Source organism: Ceratotherium simum, chromosome 26, assembly GCF_057802395.1.
Source record: "Ceratotherium simum simum isolate JZ-2026a chromosome 26, ASM5780239v1, whole genome shotgun sequence".
Classification (NCBI taxonomy): domain Eukaryota; kingdom Metazoa; phylum Chordata; class Mammalia; order Perissodactyla; family Rhinocerotidae; genus Ceratotherium; species Ceratotherium simum.
The window spans coordinates 1,765,599-1,791,472 of NC_141925.1; the positions used below are offsets into that span (position 1 = coordinate 1,765,599).

At 38.8% G+C, this 25,874-nt stretch overlaps 1 protein-coding gene across 1 annotated transcript in view; it reads right to left on the reverse strand.

The window, feature by feature from the left end:
• Positions 1-1,833: 1,833 nt before the first annotated feature.
• MEIOB (meiosis specific with OB-fold) overlaps positions 1,834-25,874 on the reverse strand; it is a 31,505-nt gene continuing 7,464 nt past the window's right edge. Inside the window, exons 4-14 of the mRNA XM_087449393.1 lie at positions 23,562-23,693; positions 21,767-21,839; positions 19,184-19,379; positions 16,698-16,798; positions 15,740-15,792; positions 15,559-15,654; positions 11,861-11,962; positions 8,312-8,465; positions 5,815-5,998; positions 4,987-5,073; positions 1,834-2,230 (exon numbers count right to left, since the gene is read on the reverse strand). Of these exons, the coding sequence (XP_087305519.1) occupies positions 2,120-2,230; positions 4,987-5,073; positions 5,815-5,998; positions 8,312-8,465; positions 11,861-11,962; positions 15,559-15,654; positions 15,740-15,792; positions 16,698-16,798; positions 19,184-19,379; positions 21,767-21,839; positions 23,562-23,693 (1,289 nt within the window). The 3' untranslated portion in view covers positions 1,834-2,119. The remainder of the gene's footprint in view (positions 2,231-4,986; positions 5,074-5,814; positions 5,999-8,311; positions 8,466-11,860; positions 11,963-15,558; positions 15,655-15,739; positions 15,793-16,697; positions 16,799-19,183; positions 19,380-21,766; positions 21,840-23,561; positions 23,694-25,874) is intronic.

Consider the following 25,874-nt stretch of genomic DNA (forward strand, 5'->3'; position numbering starts at 1 on the left):
TAGCTCAGGGCCGATTTTCCTCACACACACACAAAAATTATAAAGCAAAAACAACCCCAGATTCCTCAAGATGAATAATAAATGGACAAATATATATTGTGTTTCTGCCACATGCAGAGTATTAAACAAAAAAACTCACCAAAGCAGAATTAGGAAAGGAAAATCTTATTGAAACGAACCACTAATAGAAGATTAGGAAAAATCATAGTCACCAAACTATTTATGTAAAGCAATATAAAACCTGTAGAGCAAGAGACGCTGGGACTAGGAAAAGCAGCCCCTGGAGAGTACTAGGGAAATGCAGATCCCCAACGGGGGTGTGAGTGGGGAGGGAGGGAGGGGTGGGGAGTGTGTATTGGTGTTGATGGTGCGGGATGCTTCTTTCTTCTACTGCTTTGAGTGCCTGCATTCTGGCTAATCTACAACCAAATTTAGATGTGAACCAATTTGTAATCTTCATTTCATAAATGTCTAAGTTAAGCTTTGTGAAGCACCTCTGATTCAGTGTGGCTTGACAGCTAGCCCTGTGTATTCCTATGTCATCAGACAAAATAAGCAATCGGGGTGTCCTCCAGTGTTGGGCATGGCGTTTCCTTAGTTAAATGCCAGTGGACTGAGAGGTCACCAAGGTAGCAGTGAGGAGGTCATTCAGAGCCTCTGCCACCCCACTAGGGCTGTGGTTGGGGAACACTGGGTGTGACTATGAGCCTACTTTGAGAATGCCAGATTTATGCAGCTGAAGCCAGTGGTGAAACAGCCAGAGCAGCTGAGGCCCACAGACTGTAGGAGCCCAGACACCTACCCCTTGGTTCTGGCACCCTTGGCCCAGGCGTTGGTGCTTTGGGACCTTCTGCTAGAGGTCAGGGCATAGCAGCACCCAACACACCATCTGGGCCAGGCATCTTTCCTGTCTCCTGTGCTCTTGGACACCTACACTTCTCTCTCCTCCCCAGCCTGACCCCTCCCTGCTCTCCTTCTTTCCTTCCCTGTCCACCCTCCTGATTCACCTTGCTTAACACACCATTTCCCTCCCCAAGGGAGAAAAGAAGGAAGCTCTTCATCAGGCACACTTGCTGTTTTCACAGTTGGGTCAAATCCTTCATTCCCCTTTTATTACCACAATCTGGACACACTAGGCGTCAACTCATATCCATCCCTCCTCCATGGCTGCATATGGTAAAAGCCAGGGAAAACACTGCTGACAAGATAAGTTTATCTCCCAACACCAGCTTTATAAAAAGAGTTTCATATACTTACTTTTTTTTTTTCCACTTCTGCGGTGGGTGAAGTGTAGCCTTTGAATTGCCAGACCCAAAAAACATTGGCCAAACCTCCTAGACTGTGGGTTAACGCTGACCGTAGTGGTGGGTCTGTGCTGTGAAGCAACTAACTCAGAATGTGTAGAGCTGAGCAGAGTGCTTTGGGGCTTCTGCAGACAACTGAGGTGGAAGGGGGGCCACCGTCCTTCTGTTAGAGCTGGTCTCCCACCTTCCAAGTTCCCAAGACTCAGCACCACTCATATAACATTTTGAAGTTGGTCTCCTCCCAGTTGATTCAGGCTCAAAAATGTCAGCCCCGAGTCAGCAAGCCTTTACAAGCACGAGGTAGCTCTGTGTCATCAGAGAAGGCAAGGGAGTAGAAGAGCTCTACAGTGTTCAAAGCAGTTGCACAATATTGCCCACGGAGTTCTGCTGTTCCCACTGGGAGCTGAGAGAGCCCCTCATCCATCAGAGCCATTGCCAAGCTCTAGGTAAGTCGTTTTAGAGGTTCTGATCTTTCTCCCAGGAAACAAGACAAAAAGGGAAGGGGCTAAGAAAAGAAATCATTCATATCTGTGGGAAAGATTAAACTTGTTTATTAATTAATGCAAACATTTTCCAACTTGGTAAGAGAGAGGGCAAAGCCAGTAGAAAAAGCCTTCTAAGAAATGAGCTTGGATTTGAGACTTAACCCCAAACCAATTCCAGGAGGAAACATAATAACAATTTATAGAAACATTTTTACCACATTTGAACAAAATACAATTTTGTTCAAATCCATAATTTTCAAACTCATTTTCCACTTTAACGGGAGTTAAAACTCTTATTCTTTTCCAGAGTTTAAAAAATGATATCTGGTTTTAAATATTTCCTTGTCCAGACAAGTTCCTACTTGCCTCAATAGGATCTGCCAGCTTACATGAGAGCACACTAATTCTCAATCCACCCCTTGCTCTGTGTGATAAAAAAAACTGTAGGGAGAAAAAGAGAGACAATTAGTTTTAAAAATTACTTTGTGTGTAAAGTCAAAAACCAATGACTACAAATAGAGAACTGCAATGAGCTTTGTTTACAGATGTGAACATAAACTTCAATTAAAGTTCTAAGAGGATGGAAAGCATTCCAGTCCCAGGCAGACTTTGGTAGAGAAATTACAGATCTGGCTTCTGACAGTGATTTTGTAAAATTCCATGTCATTTTTTCATGACCTTTGTCTCTGGAAGGAATGTTGAGATTTCAAATCCAACATGTAGAAAAAAGGCTCAAGTGTGCTCAAACTACCAATTGTGAGAGATGTTAACCTGTAGCAGTAACATCATCTGTTAGACTACAGGGATGTGATGATGCAGTTTACTCATAAGAATGTCTGACTTTTTATAATTTACAAAGCACTTTCACCAACATTTTATTTAATATGAAGTGGAAGGACACATCAACTAGCCATTTTAATTTCCTTTGTTAATTAATGAATTGAATTAAATCTTTGAGATGTGTTCACTTTATTTTTGTATAAGAGTCATGGTTTTATCTTTTTGGAAATTATTCTTTAACATTAATATCAGAGTTACAAGGTCTTGTACTAATATCACCATGTATTTTAAACATTAAAATGAATACTTTGCTTTGAAATCCCGCCAAGTGAACCATTTTATATAGCCATTGTTTTTTGTGTGTGTGTGAGCAAGATCAGCCCTGAGCTAACATCCATTGCCAATCCTCCTCTTTTTGCCAAGAAGACTGGCCCCGGGCTAACATCTGTGCCCATCTTCCTCTACTTTATATGGGACACTGCCACAGCACAGCTTGACAAGAGGTGCATCGGTGCGCGGCCGGGATCCGAACCTGCGAAGCCCGGGCCGCTGCAGCGGAACCTGCACACTTAACCGCTATGCTACCGGGCCAGCTCCGTACCCATCGTTTTTAACTGAAATATTATACATATATATATATAAAGTTCAATCTATACAGGAATACTTTGTTTTTATCATATTAGCAAAGCAATGTAAGTTATTTTTTAAATTACATGTTGTGTTTTAATTGATTTATAAAAATTGAAATTGTGAGTCTCATAATCTTTATTACACTTTTTTTTTCTGCTGAGGAAGATTCGCCCTGAGCTAACATCTGTGCCAATCTTTCTCTGTTTTGTATGTGGGCTGTCACCATAGCATGGCCGCCAACAAGTGGTGTAAGTCTGCGCCCGGGATCCGAACCCAGGCTGCTGAAGGGGAGTGTGCCGAACTTAACCACTAGGCCACGGGGCCAGCCCCTACATTTTATGATATAATCATTTTATATCTGCTTAAAACCTTTGTTAAATCTGACAAATATCTTCTTAACATATTCTTTGGAAAGGTACAATATTCCTTTGAGAGCAATTTGTTGTTATATTTGAGTCATGTTTGGGAAATTATGAGTAGGCTGCCATGAATTTAAATTGATCAAACTCATTAGCAACTGGTACCTCCTATTTGGAGGAAAAACATAAAGTTGGTCAAGGATCTGAGTATATTCTGATTTGGGAATAGATAGTATTTAGGTGGATCCATGCTAATGGTGGAAGAGACGCAGTACATTACTGTAATTTTCCCCCTTTGGCCTAGTAATGAAGAGGCCTCAACTGAGGTCCTAGAAACATTGGTGAGGCCATTGGTGACTCCATGTCTGCAACCTATTCAGGTATGCGTGAGGCCACAAGAGAAGGAAGCCACTGGAAAAAGGGAAAACCTGCTTATGAGGCTGAGATGGAGTAGATGCAGTGTTCTCAAAGGATATCTTTCAGGATATCCATGAGATCAAAACTATTTTCATAATAATACTAAGATGTTGTTTGCCTTTTTTGGTCTCATTGTTTCACCAGAGCACACTGCAGTTTTCTAGAGGCTACGTGACATGAGATGACATTATTGCTCTGACCACTAATGGAATGTGTGTTCATGAATATGTTTTAAATTTTTCTCAGTGTTAAGTTCTGGTACAGTAAATATCAACAGATATAACTCACTTAAACAAGATCTTGAAAACTTTTAAGAGTGTAAGGGAGAAAACATTTGAGAATGATGGAAGGAGGGAAGTAATGTACGCTGCAGCCCTATCTCACCTGTGACCTGGGGCAAGCAGCAACATTTCTTGGTCCCATTTTCCTCATTTGCAAAACAAGTGGGTTTGTCACATTCCACTTTTCACAGCTCTAATGCTAAGATTCTATGATCTTCCAACACTGAAGTGTTGCTAGTGCTACAGAACTCTGCTCTGATCAGAGTTGAGGATCACAGAATTGTAGAGGCTTAGAGAAGTTAATTAACCTCCCTAGGGTCACATAGGCTGAGAAGTGGTGGAATTTGGATTCAAACCTTAGTTTGTCTCACTCCAGCATCTAAGCATTTAACTATGCTATTGTATACTGCTCACTGAAGAGAAGAGCACTGCCACATGGGTGGGGTGGGGGGACACAGCTTTGACTCTAAAGCCTGGTTCTTTGCCTTGGAGTTAACATTAATAGATATTTTCTTTCTTGGTCTATTTCTTTGGTGTCATTTGTAACTCCTTAATACTGTATGAAAAAACCTGATTACTTCCACTGTTTCTATAGTAGCCGAATCCTTCTACACATCTGAGAATCGGGCATTATTAAAAATAACAAATTCCCTAATTTATTAGGTCATACTCTAGGATTTCCTTACTGTTTGAATATATAGAATAACATAGTACTGTAAAATACACTAACTTTTAAATAAATTTTGCTTCTTTCCAAAAGAAATTGCCACTTTAGTGCTGTTTTCTGTTCATCCGTCATTGCAAGAAACTCATTTACCTGGTTTAAAAAAAATCAAACAAATATTTCACATATTTCCAAAGATAACTCATCTTGACAACAATGTGATACTTAAATTTTCTCACTAGAAATGGAATTTTATTCACAGTAATTATAGCTCAATCCTCTTGATGAAGGAGATATGGCCAGAAAGGCTCTAAACTCAATCTCTGAAGCCAGTCAGGTGGCTCAGCATAGAAAGCTCCCTTAACAAAGTGGAAACCACTTGGAACTAAGGTTCAAATGGTCAACTTCATGAGCTGGTTCTAACAACAAAAAGCGAGTTCCTACCATCAAGTACACAAGCTAATCTCTAAGGATCTGCTGCTGCCCTACAGCAGCAGACCAAGGGCAAAACGCGTGGCTGACTTTATACAGTGGGGTAGGTGAAATATCGCCAAACCCTCCTTAGGGAGGAGCCACCTCAAAACTGATCAATGTCACCAATGTGTTATTTTACCCACTGTTACTTGACTATATAAAATGTCATGTTAATTCTCCACTGTGGCCAAGGGCCTCCATTGTTACTCCTAATAGTTAATATTAGCTATGATTTTAATATACAATATGTAATTATTTGTTCATTAAAGCAATGTGAGTTTAAATCAAAATTGATTTTTCCCAGACCTCTTTTCTAATGAATTAATTTCTATCAAATGGTCACCAAAATAACCTATATTTTGGGGGAAGAGAATTTAATTTGGAAATATTTCTAAACATGTTTTCCTTTTTGCTATTTACCGTGCAGCCCAATGTCTCCTCAGCAACACTTCCTGTGAGACTGCAGGAATGGAGGGTACCTGTGTGATCAGTAAGGTCAATTAGCATATCGAAGCTGAGAAAAACAGATCTGAATTCGGAAGAATCTTTGTTGCAAGTTGTACAAGTGTTGGATGCTTCATTTACAATGTAACCACAGCCTGAACTGAAAAGAAACAAAGACAATGATAAAATGTGATCTCTAACAGAAGAATTATCACTTCCAAGTCCAAGTCCGCAGTGGAATACTTTCAGAGTAAGGAATTACAGATTGCTCAGCGCTGAGCAGGATGCAAGACAAACATATGGAACAACAAAGAATAATACAAATCAATACAACTTGCTTTCTATGCAATCAGTCTCATTTTCAGCATTCGTGCTTCCTCTGAAACTGAGATAAGCCAGTCCTCTCACTGTCCTGCCTCCTGCCTTTCCCTCTGCTGGGGTTCCTGCTCAGGCTCATTTCCCCATCAGGGTCTTCCTTTCCTGCACCCCCTCCTCCCCCTTCATTCTCTGAGCAGCTGCAGAACTTTTACTTCAGCACTGACTTATATCCTGTCACATCCTATTTCTTGTTATTGCAGGTATGTCTATCCTATCTCCCTGGCTCGGAGTTCTGAGGGCAGGAATCGTGTCTTGTGCCTAGAAAGCCTAGGTTCCATGAATGTTTGCTTGATGGTCCTGTACTAGGTCTTCTGTACATCTACAGAAAAACCCCAGGGTTGGGCAGGTTTCACACTTTAAATGCTGTTAGTACTTCTAGTGACACATTCTCTTCTCTTTAAGTGGTAATTATATGCTATTCCATATTTTTGAAATAGGCCTTACTTACTTTAGTCAATTTAAACAGGAAGACTAATTCAAATTTCTTAAGTAGAGGGAATAATCTGAAGACAATGATTTCTTGTCTAAACACAGATCAGTTTTTAAGAAAATTTTAGATGCATTTCCTCAGATATAAATATTAAAGATGTAGGAAAAAATAAAGGAGACAATAACATTTTTTAATTTTTGAAAAATATTTTTCAAAAAATAAACACCTGCCTTACACGATACCCTTTACATTAGTTTTTTCAACTTTAATATCAAATCATAAAGTGTTTTAAAAATCCATAGGCCAATATCTTGACTGTGGTGGTAGATACACAAACCTATACATGTGATAAAACTATAAGGAATTTAATACACACACACATAAACAATGCATGTCAATCTGGGGAAATTTGAATAAGGTCAATGGATTGAATTAATGACAATATCTTGGCTGCAAGGTGATACTATAGTTTTACAAAATGTTACCACTGGGGAAACAGGACAAAGTGCACATGGGATCTCTCTGTATTAGCGTAACCAGGAAGCCAGGCAAAGAAAGGGGTACCGAGGATCTGATAAAAACTGACACTATCTGTTGAGTGTTTTGCAGACAAAAAGTTTCAGGAAGAGCCTAACCACAGAAGGTTCCCACAAGCAAGCTAGCTGAAGCTGGTTCTAGCTGTCTCAAACTGCTCTAAAAGAAACTAAAGTGAACTCTTCCCATTATAATCTCATTAATGTCTTAAGTTCTCCTCCTCTGGGAGGGGCAAAGCAGCATTTTTATATCATGCAACGTATGTACTAGCATGTGCACATGCTATGCATGTGCCTTAAAAGAACACAGCTGTTAGGCAATAAACATGAATCTCCTGCCTTTTCCTTAACTGAATATTCATGAACTGTCCTCTAATCTAACAATAAAAGGACTCCTCAAACCCTTGTTCAGGGAGGCACTGCTTTAGGAAAGTATCCCCGGTGTTCTCCATTGCTCGTGCAAGTAATAAACCTTTCTTCACCTACTTTTGCGTTGGTTGTTTCATCTCTGCCCTCACCAAGAGGCAAACCCACTGAGTTCGGTTACATTATTTCTTACAATGCCATGTAAATCTACAACTATGTCAGTAAAAATTTCAATTACAAAATCCATAGGGAGACTTTCACCATAACATTTTAGACGTTTCCTGCCAAGCATCTTTTGGCTAAGATTATTAAATCTACTGGACTTTACTTTTCTATGCAAGTGGATACTAACTTGGACCTAGGAGAGGTTGGAAATCATATTCATCATGCAGTTGAAAATAATTTTTAAAAATGTTGTCACTAGTTTTGCTATGGGACGTGGCAACCAAAATAATTTTCTAATACATTATAAAACAATTTGTCATTCCAGTTAAAAGTTTCTGGCAGTACTATATCTTTATATTTGAGGATTGTAGAAACACAGTAAATTAAATTTTACTTTAAAAGGCAATTATAATCTTTGAATCTAAATAGTTTGCCATGGAAACTTCAGTATGGGTTATTTATTTACACATTTCTCTCAAATACATTACCACTGTTATGTCAAAGAACAGCTGTAACTTTTACAGAGCTTAAAATTTATTAACAATAATAGTTTTTTATTTTTTACTAGAATGAATTTGCTAAAAGTAATTTGGCTTCTTACCATCTATTTCGAACTACTTTCGTGGTTTCATCATCAATGTTCAATGTAGAAATGTAAGCATAAAGAACGCCATAGAAAGGATCAGCTTTCCCTTCATTCTTCAAAGCTTTTACCTTTAATTGTTCAACTGTATAGACATCAAGTATTGTATTTACTAAAAAGAAAAAGAAAAAGAAGTTATTACAGTTCTATATATATTCTAAGACCTCCAAAGGATTATATCCAAATAGAAAAGCTACAAAGTTCAAATGAGAACATGTAGTAGTTTAAGGAACAGAAAAATTATTATATTTCCTATATTAAAACTGATTATATAAGTGCACATAAAAGCAAAAAAAGAAAAATAATGAGAAATTAGTCTTCATTAAAATGAATATTTCTGGTTATCAGAAGACACCATTAAAAGAGTGAAAAAGCAAGCCATAGAGTGGGAGATGCCAGCAATCTACAGAGAGACAAAGGACTCATATTCAGAATATCTAAAGAATTCTTAAAAATCAATAAGAAAAAGACAGTTGACTCAATTTTTTAAATGGGGAAGAGACTTTTAAAAGCACTTTAGAGGGGCCGGCCCTGTGGCCTAGTGGTTAAGTTTGGTATGCTCTGCTTCGGCGGCCTGGGTTCGGATCCCGGGCACAGACCTACACCACTCGCTGGTGGCCATGCTGTGGGGGAGACCCACATACAAAACAGAGGAAGACTGGCACAGATGTTAGCTCAGGGTGAATCTTCCTCAGAAAAAAAAAAAAAGCACTTTAGAAAAAGGATATAAAAATGGCCAATAAACATATTGGCCTCAATAATCATCAGGTAAATGCATATTAAACAACAGCTGGATTCCACTAAACGCCCACCATTTAAAAGACTAACAGTACAAACATTGGTGAGGATGTGGAGCAGCTGGGATTTCCAAACTGTACTGGTAGAAGTAGAAACTACCAGTGGAAACTGGTAGTTGTGCAAACATTTTGGAAAACCATTTGGCAGAATCATCTAAAGGTGAACATGCTTGACAAAGCAATTCTCCTCCTGGGTACATATCCAACAGGAAAACAGACATAGGTTCATCTAAAGTCATATTCAAAAAGAAAGTAGAAATTTTGTAATAGCAAAAACTGGAAACAACAGAATAGAGAAATAAAGTGTGGTATATTCATATAATGGAATAGTATATGTCAATAAAAAGGAATGCTACACACAGCAGCATGGATGAAACTCATAAACATAATTCTGAATAAAAGAAGTCAGACACAAGAGTGAATGCACATGATAAGATTTCATTTTTTAAATTCCAAAATAGGCTAAATTCATCTGTGGTTTCTATGGTTTTAGAATCACGTTTACCTTTGGGAGAGCATGAGGGGTCTTCTGGGCCCTGGCATTTATTACCTGGCAGGGAGGAGGCTAAATGGGTGTGTTCACTATGTGACAATGCACGGTGCTGTCCTCTTATACTTTGTTTACTGTTCTATATATGTGTTACATTTCTTTTTTTTTTTTTTTTTTTAAAGATTTTATTTATTTATTTTTTCCCCCCAAAGCCCCAGTAGATAGTTGTGTGTCATAGCTGCACATCCTTCTAGTTGCTGTATGTGGGACGCGGCCTCAGCATGGCCGGAGAAGCAGCGCGTCGGTGCGCGCCCGGGATCCGAACCCGGGTCGCCAGCAGTGGAGCGCGATCACTTAACCACCAAGCCTTGGGGCCGGCCCGTATGTGTTACATTTCAGTAAAAAAGTTTATTTAAGAAAATTTATAAAACTAAAAACTAAAAACAATAACCAATTAGTCATTTTTATTTTTCTTAATCTTAGAGGAATCTGTCAGGTCCAAATATTACTCGGGTCAGAAAACTTTTAATAGAAGTTGCCCAGTTCCTTCAGCACTTCACTGGTTTCTTTTCTTTTCTTGCTGTCCAGTACATAAAATTTAATTTTCTTCAATAAAAAGTATAGTTATGTGTATCTATTTACCTTCCATATTTTTATGTCTTTATCCTGCTGTTAGTACATGTGTACTGGAAGACAGATTGGAAGATGTTCAAAAAAATAACACTTTATTTCTGGGCTGTTTGTTGTATTTACTTTTCTTATATTGAACATTATCATTTTAAATAAAAATAATAAAAGCTTTAAAGAAAATATAATAGTTTTACCCTGAAATATTTAATCAATTTCAATCCATAAGTTTTTCATGGGAATAATGAGCATTTTAAAAGATAGAGCAGGGGGCCGGCCTGGTGGCACAAGCGGCTAAGTACGCACTGCAGTGGCCCCGGGTTCGCCGGTTCGGATCCTGGGCGCGCACCAACGCACCACTTGGCAGGCCATGCTGTGGCGGCGTCCCATATAAAGTGGAGGAAGATGGGCACGGATGTTAGCCCAGGGCCAGTCTTCCTCAGCAAAAAAAGAGGAGGGTTGGCAGATGTTAGCGCAGGGCTGATGGTCCTCACACACACACACACATACAAAGATAGAGCAACTAATTTTTGCCTCTGTGCAAACTTAATTATTAAAGTTTCCACAATGAAATAAAAGAAAGGGAAACTTAAGTACTACTTTTGTGATTACTTTGATATGACCCATTGATCAGGAAAAATTTTTCCATACAAAGACAATAGCCCTGAGGAGATTAGAGAAAGCTGTAGGCATTGTTATCCTCGTCCCTGTTTCAGGGTTGAACGACAGGGCAGGGACTGAAACACGCTCTAGCAAATCCACCTCACAGCCCAGTGAACGCTTTTGTGCTTCCTGGAAGTCTCCTGAAATGGAATTATTCACAAATGACCTGACATTTAAAAAATGCTTCCAAAGTAACAATAACAGCTTTATTTTAACTCTAATAAACAATACAACTTCAAGCTTGTTCCTTCCTGTTAGGCAAAATGATGATAATTTTAATTTTTACCCAATAGCGTTTTCTTCTATCAGTGATTACTATTGAAAGGAAATGTCCCCCAGGAAAGCAATAACAAAGTTTTTCTTTTACAAGATGACTTGCAGAATAACTTATTTCATGCTTAATTCAATTGTTACTCTCTTGAGATGAATTAGGTGTCATCTATGATGAGGAAGTATTTCACCTCCTAGGATGAGGTTACAGAACATGCCTTCAGGGAGTGATAAGAGTTCCCTCTGCTCCTCTTCATTCCCCAAGTGTCTAGCATCAGCTACAGATGGCAACAAACAGCATCCCTTTTAAAGTCAAGCCTCAACCTGGGCTGCTTGGATTAAAGGTCTGTGAATGATGACATTTTATGCAAAATTCTATGTGTGGGTACAGTTACTTTTCTGGGGAGAGGGTCATTAGCTCTCATCAGATTGGCAAAAGGTTATATGAACCTCCAGAAGTTTTAAACTACCTTTCTAAAAGTGGAACTATAGCAGTTACATAATAAGAATATAGTATCTTTTACTATCTTTTAATATAGTATCTTTTACGATTATTCTTACATAATAAGAATATAGTATCTGTTGTTTTACTATGTAAAACAAAACTTTACAGGCCCAATTTCGGCCTTTTAAAAATTCAAATATTTAAAGGTCACTTACAATTTATGGATTCTTTCAAATAACTGTCAATTTCACCATCCAGAGTATTTGCTTCTTTATTTTCTCTTATAAAATTCAATAGGATGTCAGCTTCTGGTGTATCTTAAATTGAAAATGCATAATAAGTAACAAGCAAACTGATTACTTTTTAAATCACTGTAAATGATACAAAATTATTTTTAATTGTAAAAAGTGAAGACATAGGAGAATACAAATAGAATATTATATAGCCATTAACAACGTGACCTAGCGCTCTACTAACATGGCAAGACGTACACCAGATATTGTTAGTGTAAAGAGCAGCTTACAAACTTTGTGGTACAATTCTCTTTCAAGTAAAAAAACGTATAAATGCAAAAGTATCTGGAAGAATATATATCAAAGACATGATTCTTATAATATGGTGAAATTAGAGGTGATCTTTGTTTCCCTTTTTATGCTTTTATGTATTTTCTGATTTTTATATGTATTTCTTTTTTAATCAGAAAAAAATTTTTTTAAAAAAAACATTATTTGAAACACTTGCTCCTCAATTTGGGATATGAATACTCAGGAATAATGAGATGATATGCCAGAAGGCAAGAATGTGATTTTGAAAAAGGGCTCTCACGTGACTCTGACACTCCAACTCCAATTCCCTACTTCCAACACTTGATAGTCTTTCAGCTCTCCCCCACTCCCTCCAACTTTCTACAAATCATCCTGACCATACTTGGACCCTTGGCTCCCTGGGGCAGAGTTAGGGGTTTCCTCCTCCCTGGCCCAACACACCACAAGTATTAGCACTGTCTGTTCTTTCTCAGAACCACACTGAAATCCCTTATGGGCAGGGGTTTTGCCTTTCCATTTCTCTATTTCCAGTATCCAACACAGTGACTATCCTTCCATCCATCTGACCATCCATCCACTAGTGTACTTCCTCATTCCAGAAAATACTTGTTATCTCAGTACTTGGGCAAAAAAAGGCTTTCAATAAATATTTGTAAATTAATGAGTGAATGTGTGAATGTTTTTGAAACACTGACAGTACTGCTGCACATCAGATGGAAGCAGATGCTGGAGTCGGGCCACAGAAATCAAACCAAGGAGCTTCCTGAGATGAAAGCTGTAGGAAGGGTAGGGTGCAGGCACTGCCATAAAGATTCCTACTGACAACAGGGTCATCCGGGACTGTCTGCGAGGGGTAGAAATTCTGCCTTCCCTATCTGATGAACTCTCCCTGGGCAGAGACAGCTAAAAGGAAGCCTGAACATCCCGGCTAGGATGAAAGCTTAAACCATTCAGAGGTCTTAATCTCTACACGCAGGTGTAGCCCAGGAAATCAGAAAATAAGGCTAACAAACAAGCACACTGAAATTCACACACCCTAATAAGTAGTCTCCTTTAAATGTCTCCTTGAGAAATAAGGTATTTACTCTAATGATGTTGGCATTGCTCAAAACAATATTCTCTTTTGAATCTGTTTTCAGAGCCAAACGTACATCCTTCGAATCTGTCCCATTAACTTAGTCTTGAGGTTTTGATACAATTACTACTGTCAAGCTTGATAACCTTTTCCACCAGACAAATCCAACTGTCTTTTAGAAATTTTCCCAGACCAAATTTACCCTTAAAGGATAGAGCTTTTCTATCATAGATAGTAATTAATAAATTATTAAAAATAAGAAACCATAGTATCCTCCTCAAAACAAAACAAAACAAAAAAAGGGCTGGCCACGTGGTGTAGTGGTTAAGTTTGGCATGCTCCGCTTCGGCAGCCCCGGGTTCGCGGGTTTGGATCCCAGGCGCGGACATACACGACTCGTCAGTCATGCTGTGGCAGCGACCCACATACAAATTAGAGGAAGACTGGTAACAGATGTTAGCTCAGGGAGACTCTTCCTCACCAAAAATAAAAGGAATCGAAGATTGGCCCTATTGTCCTAAGTGTTGAGAACAGACCATGGTTGTGTCACCATCAATTTACAACAAAGTAGCCCTTCAGAACTTGACCCTTTTAGAACTTAAATAATGTCACTGCCTTCCTCCCCCTTCCTACAGAGTAAAAGCCAATGCCCTTTTATTAGCCTGTAAGGACTTCTTGATTACCACCATTTCTTCTCTGACCTTGACTCTTCCTCCTGCCCGTGCTCTATCAGCTCCAGCCACACTGGCCTCCTTGCTGTTCCTTTCCACACAGGCACACTCCAGCCTCAGGACCTTTGCACTGGCTGTTTCCTCGGCCTGGAGCGCTCTTTCCCGTGGTTAACGCCCTCACTGCCTCATCATGTCTTTGCTCAAATGTTGCCCTCCCAATGAGGCCTAGCTGACTACCCTACACCACTGTGGCACTCTAGACTCTCCTGACTCTGCTCCTCTTTTTCTTCTCAAGTATTTCATAATTCACAGATGTGTTATCTTTATTGCTTATTATCTGTCTGTCTCCTGCTAGAATGTGAGCTGCACAAGGGCAGAGATATTTGTGTTTTGTTGTTGGACCCCAGAACAGTGCCCAGCACACAGCATGTGCTCAGCACATGAGAGCTGAACAAAGAATAAATCAATGAGTGTCATATCACCTCCCACGATGCTGCCTTCAAGGAGACAACATTCCTATGGTGGATGTGCAAGATCCAGTGTATTTATATTAAAAAGTCTTGTTATTTTACATAATATCTCATAGTAATTCTACTTTTAAAAATTCTGATAATGGTTTGGTCAAAGACGTAAGATTGCTTTATAATTCTCAGTCACTGTTGATGCTTTGTTATCGAGCAGTAGAGTGAGCTTAAGTTTATTTTTTGTGTGTGTGTGAGGAAGATCAGCCCAGAGCTAATATCCACTGCCAATCCTCCTCTTTTTGCTGAGGAAGATTGGCCCTGGGCTAACATCTGTGCCCATCTTCCTCTACTTTATATGGGACACCGCCACAGCATGGCTTGACAAGCGGTGCATCAGTGGGCGCCTGGGATCCGAACTTGAGAACCCCGGGCCGCCAAAGCGGAGTGCATGCACTTAACTGCTTGTGCCACTGGGCTGGCCCGTGAGCTTAAGTTTAAAATGACACACTTCTATGCTTATATCTTCTGGAGATTATGAAGGATTAGTCCATTTCTGGGAATTCTCCAATCTTCTGCAGTGTTGGCCTGATCTTTCTATCTGCACTACAAAGCACTCTGAGGATGTTTAAGGGCACCAACGCCTCATCTCCCCAGGTCCTGCTCCCCTGACTCACGCTGGAATAAACTGTAACTCCTTTTAGCAACCACTCCAGTGGGCCTTCTGGGCATTTAATTTACAGTTATGAATTAATGATACTACGTATGTTCTCAGTGCTCTAGCACTAAGTTATTTGAATATAGTGAAACTGATTTCATTTTTAAATAGTCAATAATTTAAGTTAACCAGTCAGTAGCATCGATCTCTCAAAAATCATCACAAGGGATGATGCTTTAAAAAGGAGTCTGATATTTCACATTTCTTTAGTCAAGATATCAAAGATACATATATCTCATTGTAAATTTTAAAAAGTCATATATTAAAAAAAAAATTAAAAAAATAAAAAAATAAAAAAAAAGAAAAAGTCATATAAACCAATTTTCACTTTCAATTCAAATGAAATCCAAACCTCATTTTCATTCTTAAATACACTGAGTAAATATTGGAATATATGATACAGTCATTTCCAAAAGGATAAAAAATTTCAGACAGCTTTTTACCTGGATTAGTTGTAATAATGGTTTTTGAGATTACAGTTGCTGTCATGCAGTTCCGAAATTTGTCAAAACTTATTCTTACATCTGAGGCAAATATTACTGTTTGGGGAAAAAGCCATTTTAAAATTATTATGGGGGGGATAAAAAACAACAAATATTAAACATAATCATTGAAGTATGATACCTGTTTCTCGTGGCATCCAGCTCTGTGCAAGTAGAATGGATTCATTATCCCAACTGCATATTTTTAAAAAGAAGCAAAAAAATCGAATACGTTAAAAAAAATAACCGGCAGAGACCACATTATTTACCCAAAAAAGAATGTCTTAATGGCTGGGGTTAACAACCCCCCGTGTGGTCAAAGACACAAGTTAAGGATGGTGGCCTCTCCTGCATTTTGCAGGGCTACGCCGCCTATTTCACAGAGCATTTAACATCTACATGATAAATCTATTCCTTCAACACCATTCATTTATAACAACTTCTGCTCCATCAGTTCTTTCTTTCTCTACCACTCAGGTCACTCCAGGCTAGTTAGAATTGAGTGACTACAAGTCTAAAGACTTTAAAGTCACTCTTTCAGACCACTAAGGGAAGGCCCTCACAATGGATAAACTGCTCTGGGGACTGGATGGATTGAAGGCCCATTTCACAGGCACCTAGAGTCTAAAGAATGCCACATTATACTCTGCAGTGCTTCAAGACGTATCCCCACCCCACATCCGACACACACCAGGAGCGCCACAGAACCCAGCCTGTGACAACGCTTGCTTTTCTACCATCTTCCCATGTCCTGGCTCCAGGGTACCACTGAAGGAATCACAGAAAATCTGGCTTGTTCATTATCAATGTGACCTAATAAATCACCATTTGTTATAAAGCAGTACAATAATAAACCAGTTACAGCAGAGTCCATCTAAGCAATCCCATGCCATCTAAAGATTTCATTTTAAGGTAATCTTACAGCATAGATGGTAACAAGTCAACATACAAGAGCAAATTTTATTTTTAAATATCATTTCTCTCCTATTATTACTCCTCTCCTGATATGAAATCCATCATCTTTTTGATAAAATAAAAAATGTTCTCTCTCAGTGATAATAGCAGGGATTTCACAGTTTGGAACAGATGTAGGAGGTTACCATATCATTGTAAAAGATGACTCTGTCTCATCATAGAGTTTAACTTCACATCTCTGGCCTTTTCTTCGGTCTGAAGTTGTAAAGTATTTTGGCTCTCCAACCTTAGAAATGGAAGGAAATAGTTAATCTTCACCTGTGGTCATCGAGGTACTTAAATATTTGTTGGTGGAAATAGTCAAATGTTTATCTTTCAAACAGCAAATTAGAAATATCAAAATAGCAAGAATCCCTAATACGGGCCAGCCCCGTGGCTTAGCGGTTGAGTGAGTGCGCTCCGCTATTGGCTGCCTGGGTTCGGATCCCGGGCACACACCGACGCACTGCTTCTCTGGCCATGCTGAGGCCGCGTCCCACATGCAGCAACTGGAAGGATGTGCAGCTGCGACATACGACTATCTGCTGGGGCTTTGGGGGGAAAATAAATAAATAAAATCTTTAAAAAAAAAAAAAAAAGAATCCCTAATACATATCTGATGATTTAAAAACATCTATCTCTAAACTAGGTGTATTTAGCTGAAGTTGTAAGTTACACACTTTGATTGAAGAGAGATACAGATATATGTGCTTTAAGTTAAGACTGTGGGGTCTTTTCTATATGTCAGAACAAATGCTCCATGACAAGCCCCTGGATGGCATCTATGTGGTCTCATTGCGGGTAGAAAGTATATTTTAAACATCTGTGTATCCCCATGGCTTAGCTCAGGGCCTGGCATGGAGTTCATGTGACTCGATGAACTCAGTCTCTCTGGGCAGCGGTGTCTTCATCTTGCTAGCCCAGATATGGATATCGATGCCTCCTTTGCCACCTTCATAGGGATAAGGTGGTGAGGACAAATGAGGAAGGTATGAGAAAGCTCTTTGACACACTGTCTGATTCGAACCACATGGTGGAGTAAGAGGATCATGGAGGTAGAAGTGAATGCAGGGGCCCATCTGTCTCCCCAGAGAGTTCTCACATGGAATGGCAGGTGCCTCTGACAGCTGTATAGCAATGGCCCAAGCACTGGCAGTTAGCTAGCTGCCCCCTATGCCACTGTCACCACTGCATCTATTGGCAGGGCTGAGCTCCATGGGAAGGAGTTGAAGAAAGACTCATAGCTGCCAGCAGAAGAGCAGGATCTAGAAAGAAAGTCGAAGGAAAGGACAGCCAGAGTATGAGAGAGAGAGGCCTGTCATATCACAGCATGCAAGAAAATTGTATGAAAAGAGGTTTTAAAGAGACCTAAGCAGAGGTGAGAAGGAAGAGAGAACATGTTAAAAAAAAATGTGAAGAAAGGAAATGTAAGAGGGATGGAAGCAAAATGTGAGAAAAAAGACATGAAAAAAAAGAAGTAATCTTATGAAAGAGGGTACTAGACTCGGGGAAGAGGGGAGGGTTATGATTATTTTGCTTATAAATCATACTGAGTTTTAGAAAATTCTTACTACACTGTAATATAACAGCATCATACAGAATTCCAGGAAAATTGAGAGATCATATCCTGCCTTTAAGTAAGATTGAACCTAAACTGCCCAGAAAGTGATATCTTCTATTTTTCAAGATTGTCATAACAGGGTGTTTCTTCCTCCCTCCTGAATTATATTGAGTGCTCACTGTGTGGCAGGCACTGTGCTAGGCTGAGGCTAGGGAGGTAAACAAAGCAGACATGGCCTCTGCCATCATAGGCCTGTCATCAGGGACAGTCGACACTCTCTCAGTCAGTCATTTAACATGGAAAAGCAATTAGCAATTACTTACAATGTTAATTACAAGTACGTAAGTCTATTTCCTTTTTTTTTTTTTTTTTGTCTTTTATCATTATTCCATATATTGAGGAATTGGTCTTTCTCCTTTAATTTTCTTCACGTACTTTATTTAGTAAAACTTTACTTTTGAGGTCTGCCTCTAAATCCCTGCCAAGTGACTCTAGTCTGTCCAACGGAGTTCAAAACTTGCTGCAATAATTGAGTAAGAGGGAGATAGATGCTGATGCAACAGATGGTGAAAGGCTCCCTGGTGCCCGATGGAGCACTCTCCTCTGTGTTCACCCCAGGATGCATTAGATCACTGGCCCCAGTGCAGGACAGTGGGTGTTCTCTCTCCTCCCCTCTCAGCAGCTCTGAGAACATGCACGGAATTTATTCCTTGATTTATTCAACTTACACCCTTTCAAGGAACCTCATGGAGACTTCAAGTCAATGAATTTACCCTTTTCACTTGCCTCTTTGTTTAACTGAAGTATGAAAAGCTCTCATATTGTTAGTGGATCCTTTATGAGTGTGTGCTACATTTAACATTCAAATACGATTTTATTTTGCTATTCATTCACAGATGAAATGCTACTTTCCCTTTAATGAGAAGTGTTTTACATTTTCTTAATTCAACAGACTATTGACCAAGATACAGAGGAAAATTTAGTCCCGCTAGTTACTATTTTCCAAACACAAATTAAGTGATAGAAGGCCTGCGCCAAATCGAACTTGGCTTTTTTGAGATTTTAACTTACCGATCTCACGGCTGCAAGTACATTAATAATTCCTCCATCAAGACTGTGTCCATTTGCAACAATGTCACCCAATGAATAATAATCATGAGACTCTTTAACAGGTAAGTGTATCAAAGGAAGTAACTTGGTGTCCACTTCATAACTGGAACAAACTTTTACCATTGAGTGATTCTCACTGAGCAAGAGTTTACAGTTGCTACATTGCAGAAAGACACACAAAAAGTTAATATCAAGAGATTTTCTCATAGAAAAATACTACCAGGTTCAGTTAAATTATTTTTTTGGTTGTAATTTAGACTTCATTAAGAAAATTTATACTTTTTACTCTTAGAAACATTGAAAAACGTAAAATATTTTTTGTCTAAAATGTATTTTCATTAAGAAAATGTTTTAAGGACCAATTTGTGCCCGACTGCTAAGCATACTAGTCGTCTGACCTTGGCCAGGACTCTGAGCCTGAGTCTCCTTCCCTGTAAGAGGGGGATAAGATCACTCTAAAACATCAGGGTTCTGTTATTTCTATGTCTGTAACACTGACTGCCCCACCTACACGATTTAAATTGAGGACAGCGATTTATTTACGTCTGCGGTGTTCTCTCGGGAGCAGATGCACAATATTTACACACTGAACTTGAATCGAGGTGCTCTTCCCCCTCCACTTCCCCCTCCAGCCAGTCAAGTTCCAAGTCCCCTCCATGGAGCCTCTTCTCAGCCCTCTAGTCCAGGCCTTCCCCGACCACTTGCTCAGGCTTTAGGTGTTGACCTCCTCCCTTCTTACCCAAACAATTGCCTTGTCTCCTAAGCTTCATCCCCCTCCAGTCCATCCTCCTCAGGTAGCCACAGTGATCTTCCTAAACCACACATGTGGATAGATTATTTCCCAGCTCAAAGACCCTCCAGGCTAACCATCACCAAAAGATGAAGTTGGTATGACAGGCAAAGCTGTCTGTGAAATGTCTCTGCTTCTCTCTCAAGCTTCTTCTCCTGCTGTTCCCCTGTCTTTGCCCTATATTCCAGGCATATCAGACTATAGTCATATGACCCTTAGTGACGGTGATACATTCTGAGAAATGCTTCATTAGGTGATTTTATTGTTGTGTGAACATCACACATAGCATGTATTTACACAAACTTAGATGGTATAGCCTACTACACCTAGGTTCTATGGTACTAATCTTTTGGGATCAAAGTCATATACACGGTCTGTCATTGATCCAAATGTCATTTGGCGGTGCATGACAGTACTAGGCTATGAAATTGACATTTTTAGACAACATCAGCAGTTGCATATGGTTCAACCTACTATTAACTGTTCTGGAAAAGGCCATGAGGTTTCATGTTTGTTCCCTCTGCCGAGAATGCTCTTCCCTCTGTTCATTCATTCCTTCCACAAATATGTACTGAGAGCCTATTAAGTGTTAGATCCTAGTCTAGGCATGGGGCATACAGTGGTGAAGAAGACAGACAAGGCCTTTGAAAGAGTTCACATGTGTGAGAGGCAGACAGACAAGAACAATTAATCAAATAATCTCAGATAGAGGTCAGGGTTATGATGATAACAGCACAGGGCAAAGTCCTAGAAATGGACTGGAAGGGCTACTACAGACAGCGTGGATGGGGAAGGTCTAAAGAAGTGACATTCAAGTTCACACTTCAATGAGAAGGAGCAAATATTCAAAGCAAATGGCAGAAGATTGTTCTATGCAGAGGGAAGCGAACATGCAAAGGCTGTTGGTGCAAAATGAGCCTAGGGTGTTCATAAAGTAGAAAGAAGTTCAATGTGGCTGCAGAGAAATGAGATCTGAGAGTCTGGCAGAAGAGGAGGTCAGAAAAGTAGGTGGGAAGGGGTCAAAATGGGTGCAGGTTGTTGTGCCCCACCCAGAGCACTTTACCAGCTTCACCCTTCTCTAGAGAACTGCCCTCAGCCAGAAATGCCTTCAAGGTTATGCCCGCTTCCACCAGGAATGGGGGGTGGATGGCAGCCAATGACTTGTTAAATACAGGGTACAAAAGCCCAGCCCCTTCCTTCAGGGGTTACCACTCTGGGGTGCCACTCATGCTCCAGAGCTCCCTCCTGGGTCAGGCCAAGGCTGGGCTCCAGCTGAACCTGCCTTTTTGCTCAGATCCCCCGACACCCTATCCTTACAAGCTACTCCTGAGAGCTCTCCCTCAACAAATCACTTGCACAGAAATCCTCCTCTGGGCTCTGCTTCCAGGGAACCTGAACTAAGATAATGAGGCATGTGAGTAAAGTTACACCTTGATATGAAAAAATAGATATACAACTTCTAAGATATATCTTTTCTTCTCATTGTTTAGCTTTAATGTAACTAGAGTCAAATTTTTGTAAATCTAAGAATGAGAACCAAAGTACTAAAAACAAAGCCATTTTTTCATGTGATCCTATATCAAAGTAAATCATTTCATAATCAAAGATAAATATTGTGAGGAAGAGTTAAACTCATAATTTTCAAATGGAAGTGTATACCTTTAGTAAACTGTCTGCTAATCTGACACACAAAATCTTGTTAGTAATGATCATTCTAGTGCAAAGAATGACCTTTGTGCTAGATAGATATTTACCTAGGAGTTGCAGGGCTGAATTTTTCTTCTCTTTCTAATTCCTTTCTTTGGATCAGGGGATTTTCAATTATCACTAAAACAGTGGGAAAAGTATGATTCTATTACAAAAAAAAGTAACAGGATAAATAAAAAACAAGTGTACATAACAACGTTATTTCTAATTTCTGAGTTGGTGTTATATATCCGTCACAATCATTTACTTGTGTCACTGTAAGAAACAGAATCCTGGGGTATGACCATTAATTTGATCCCAGATGACATTTCTTATGGTTTGTGTTTAAATCCCAACATGTGAGCCATATTAATAGTACTTTATTAATTAGTTACACTGAACATTTGATTTGGTTTCAACATGCCCTTCTATAAAACAAACACTTTAATTGATCTTTCCCTAATTCACAGTTGCCCTTGGAAACAATAGCAGTGGGGTAAAAAGAGCAATGCAAAATCAGGGTCCTGGTTTGAGCTCCACAACTTATCAGCTTTATGACAACATTTTAGGGTTTCCATTTCCTTATGGTCTATGTTAGACCCTTTTGTGCTCTATTTTGCTAATTCCTCACACAACCATTCCATGATTATCCCTTTTTACAAATGAAGAAATTGAATCTCACCTAGGTTAAACAACTTTCTTGAGGTTTTATATCTAGAAAATAGTAGAGCTAGAACTAGACTTGTTCTAATTCAAAAATCTGTAATTTTTTACTCTATCACACTAAAATCCTATTTAGATTTATAATCATTGTCGACTTTATGCTTTTAAAATCCCTTATCTCAATCATCCTCACAACAACTATCAACATTTAACATATTTTAATACCAAAACATATCTCTAGCTCTATATAACTAATATTATGGCACTCATCCAAGGAACATTTCTAACTATACTAGGCTCTGTAAAGTTTGCAAAGTTTTCTGCCTTCATAGTCCATATGTTCAATTACCTTATTATTCTGTTAGAGAGATACTACATATAATCCTAAAAGCTAACAGGACAAGGCAATATATGATTAGGTGCTAACTGGTATGGATAATAGGCTGCTTGATACTGCAGTATTGGAGAGGAGTGGTTTAATTATCTGCATTACTCTTTCCCCTCTTTTTTCTACCATGAAAGAGAGCTGGTATACGTACTTTCTTGTTCCTTATGTGAGGCTAGTGCTGTCATCTATTGAGTGACTAAGTCTTACACTTTATACTAGGCACACTATCTCATTTAACATTTACAAGACTCTATGGGGTATTAATTCATAGTTGAGGTCCAACAAGATTAAGAAATTTTCTCAAAGCCATGATGTAAATAAATGTTGGAACTAGGATTCGAATCCAGATCTGTTTTCAAAGTCCTTGTTCTTTTTATGATACTACACTGTACCATGAGAGGGATATTGGGGTGGGTAGAGGATGAAAAAGATTTGGTATTTTAGACTAAAAGTAAAGTTTCTTAAAATCCCATTAAAAATTCAAATATCATCTTGTATCAAAATTTATTTAGTAGCCCTTTTATACATTTACAGAAAGATAAGTGATTATAGCTACAATAGGGATTGATGCAAACTGAAATATGAAATAAACTAAAGATTGTAAAGCTACCTAGTAAAAATAAATGACTGTTTCAAGTAATAACGCTGAATGCCTTGCGTTATGCTCTTAACACCTGACATTTTTCTAATAAGGTTCTTGGGAATTATGAATTGTGTCTTATTTCATTTTGACCCTCTCATTGTGGTTACCACAAACATATCACAAGAACGATACTATAATAGAAACAGTTTAAGAACTAACACCAACTTACCGCACTCACCAACACTAAAGCTGTCAGAAAGTGATCTGATGTAATCTTCGTTGCCCCAGGATGTTGCATTTACAAAATGAGTTGGTGAATCACGAATGGTGAAACTGAAAGTGTACCTTTCTGATCCAATATCTAAGGGAAAACCAATGCTTTTATTTTCTAAAAGAAAAGTTTTATTTTAGTTTTGAACATGATTATTATGATGATAAAAATACATATGGCATAAACACATGGTAGAAAATATTATTTCAGATATAAATTCTATAAGTGGGGCCAGCCCGGTGGCACAAGCGGTTAAGGGCGTGTGCTCCACTGCGGCAGCCTGGGGTTCGCCGGTTCTGATCCTGGGCGCGCACCTATGCACTGCTTGTCGAGCCACGCTGTGTTGGCGTCCCATATAAAGTAGAGGAAGATGGGCATGGATGTTAGCTCAGGGCCAATCTTCCTCAGCAAAAAGAGGAGGATTGGCATCAGATGTTAGCTCAGGGCTGATCTTCCTTACAAAAAAAAAATTCTATAAGTTATGCTTTTATGAATTTCAAAGCTGCCAAAGTAGATAACACATCTCACTACTGACGTCTCTGCTCTCTTTCCCCAGTTATCTGTATATTTGGAGGGAAATGACACATAGGCTTGAACCATCCAAATATTAACTTAGATTCTCCATTTCTCTCTTACTGTTATTGTTTAAACCTAAGTCATAATTCAGATATAAATTATTTCAAAACAAATAAATGTGTGTTAATAAATGACACCACTAGGGGTCAGCAAGTACATTTTTTTCCAAAATAAAATTTCTTCACTGTTTTTCCTCATTAAAAAAGTAATAAGGGCCAGCCCCGTGGCTTAGCGGTTAAGTGCGTGCGCTCCGCTGCTGGCAGCCCGGGTTCGGATCCCAGGTGCGCACCAACGCATCGCTTCTCCAGCCATGCTGAGGCCTTGTCCCACATACAGCAACTAGAAGGATGTGCAGCTATGACATACAACTATCTACTGGGGCTTTGGGGGAAAAAATAAAAAAAAAAAAAAAAAAAAAAGAATTAAAAAAAAAAAAGAAGAAAATCTATAAAAAAAAAAAAAGTAATAAAACCTAACACATATATGCAAATTATAGATATCTACCAAACTGTTACCATTGTTTACCTCTGAGGCAGGGACTGGCAGGGACTTGGGGGTTTAATGAAGAATTTCACTTTTCAACTCCATGACCCTCTGTACTGCTTGAATTCTTTATGAAAATATATTAACATGATATATGTGTAATTTTTTAAAGTCAGTAAGCATATCTTCTCCAAAAAAAGAATACTGTACATATAATCATAAAAGTCAAACATCACAGAAATGGTCACCTACCCTCACAGTCTGATAGGTGAAAATTGTATTTCATTGTTGTAATTTTAGCAAATATTTAAATACTGACCTTTCCTAATTCATGTATTTTAAGTTGTTCCCTTTAGAGCTTAGAACACAGATATATAGACTTTCTCAAACTATTCAAATGGTAATTCTCATCTAATTAATTATGATGAAGTAAAGTGAAGACACAAACAAGTATGGGTGGGAGATGACATCTTTGTTATTTACCTCAAAAATATAACAAATTATATGAAATAAAATAAAAATAAAAGGACCTATCACTATACCTGAGATAAATAACACAGCCACAGTTACTCAGGTGATTCAAACAAAATTAATGTTGTCTTCTGCCAAAATTATTGGCTGGCTGATTAGAGCTTTGATTTCCTCAAGCTGTATAGAAGCATTTATACTGTAACCTTCATAAACAGCATTGACACTTTCAAAGCTAATAGTAGTGAATTCCTAGTTTTGGCACTCTATACTGTATCTCTGTATGTCAATTACAAAAGTTTGAAGGTGAGTTGATTTTAAAAATCCAATTTTAGTCTTGGATTATGTTTCCATAGTCCTGAAACTCTTGCACAGTTCAAGCAACTCAATAAGAACCACTAAAGCCAAAGTTAACTGTATTATCCACATATGAAAGACAAATTTTTTTCACTGAATTGTCTGGTTGTCTGAGTAAATACATAGATACTACTGCCATACTTCTCTCCCTCACCACTACTCTATCATGACACATCCCTGCTTGAAACCTTCCTCCTTATCATTTCTGTCTTATATGAGATTTACCTGTGTACTTGTATCTCTTAGGCTGAAAGTGATAGTTAATATGGAGTTCTTACCATGGGTCACACACCCTTACACGTATGAGCTCATTTAATTCTCACACCAGCTTTACTCATCCCAATTTCACAGCTGTACATAGGACAGATCTCAGATTATTCAGTGATG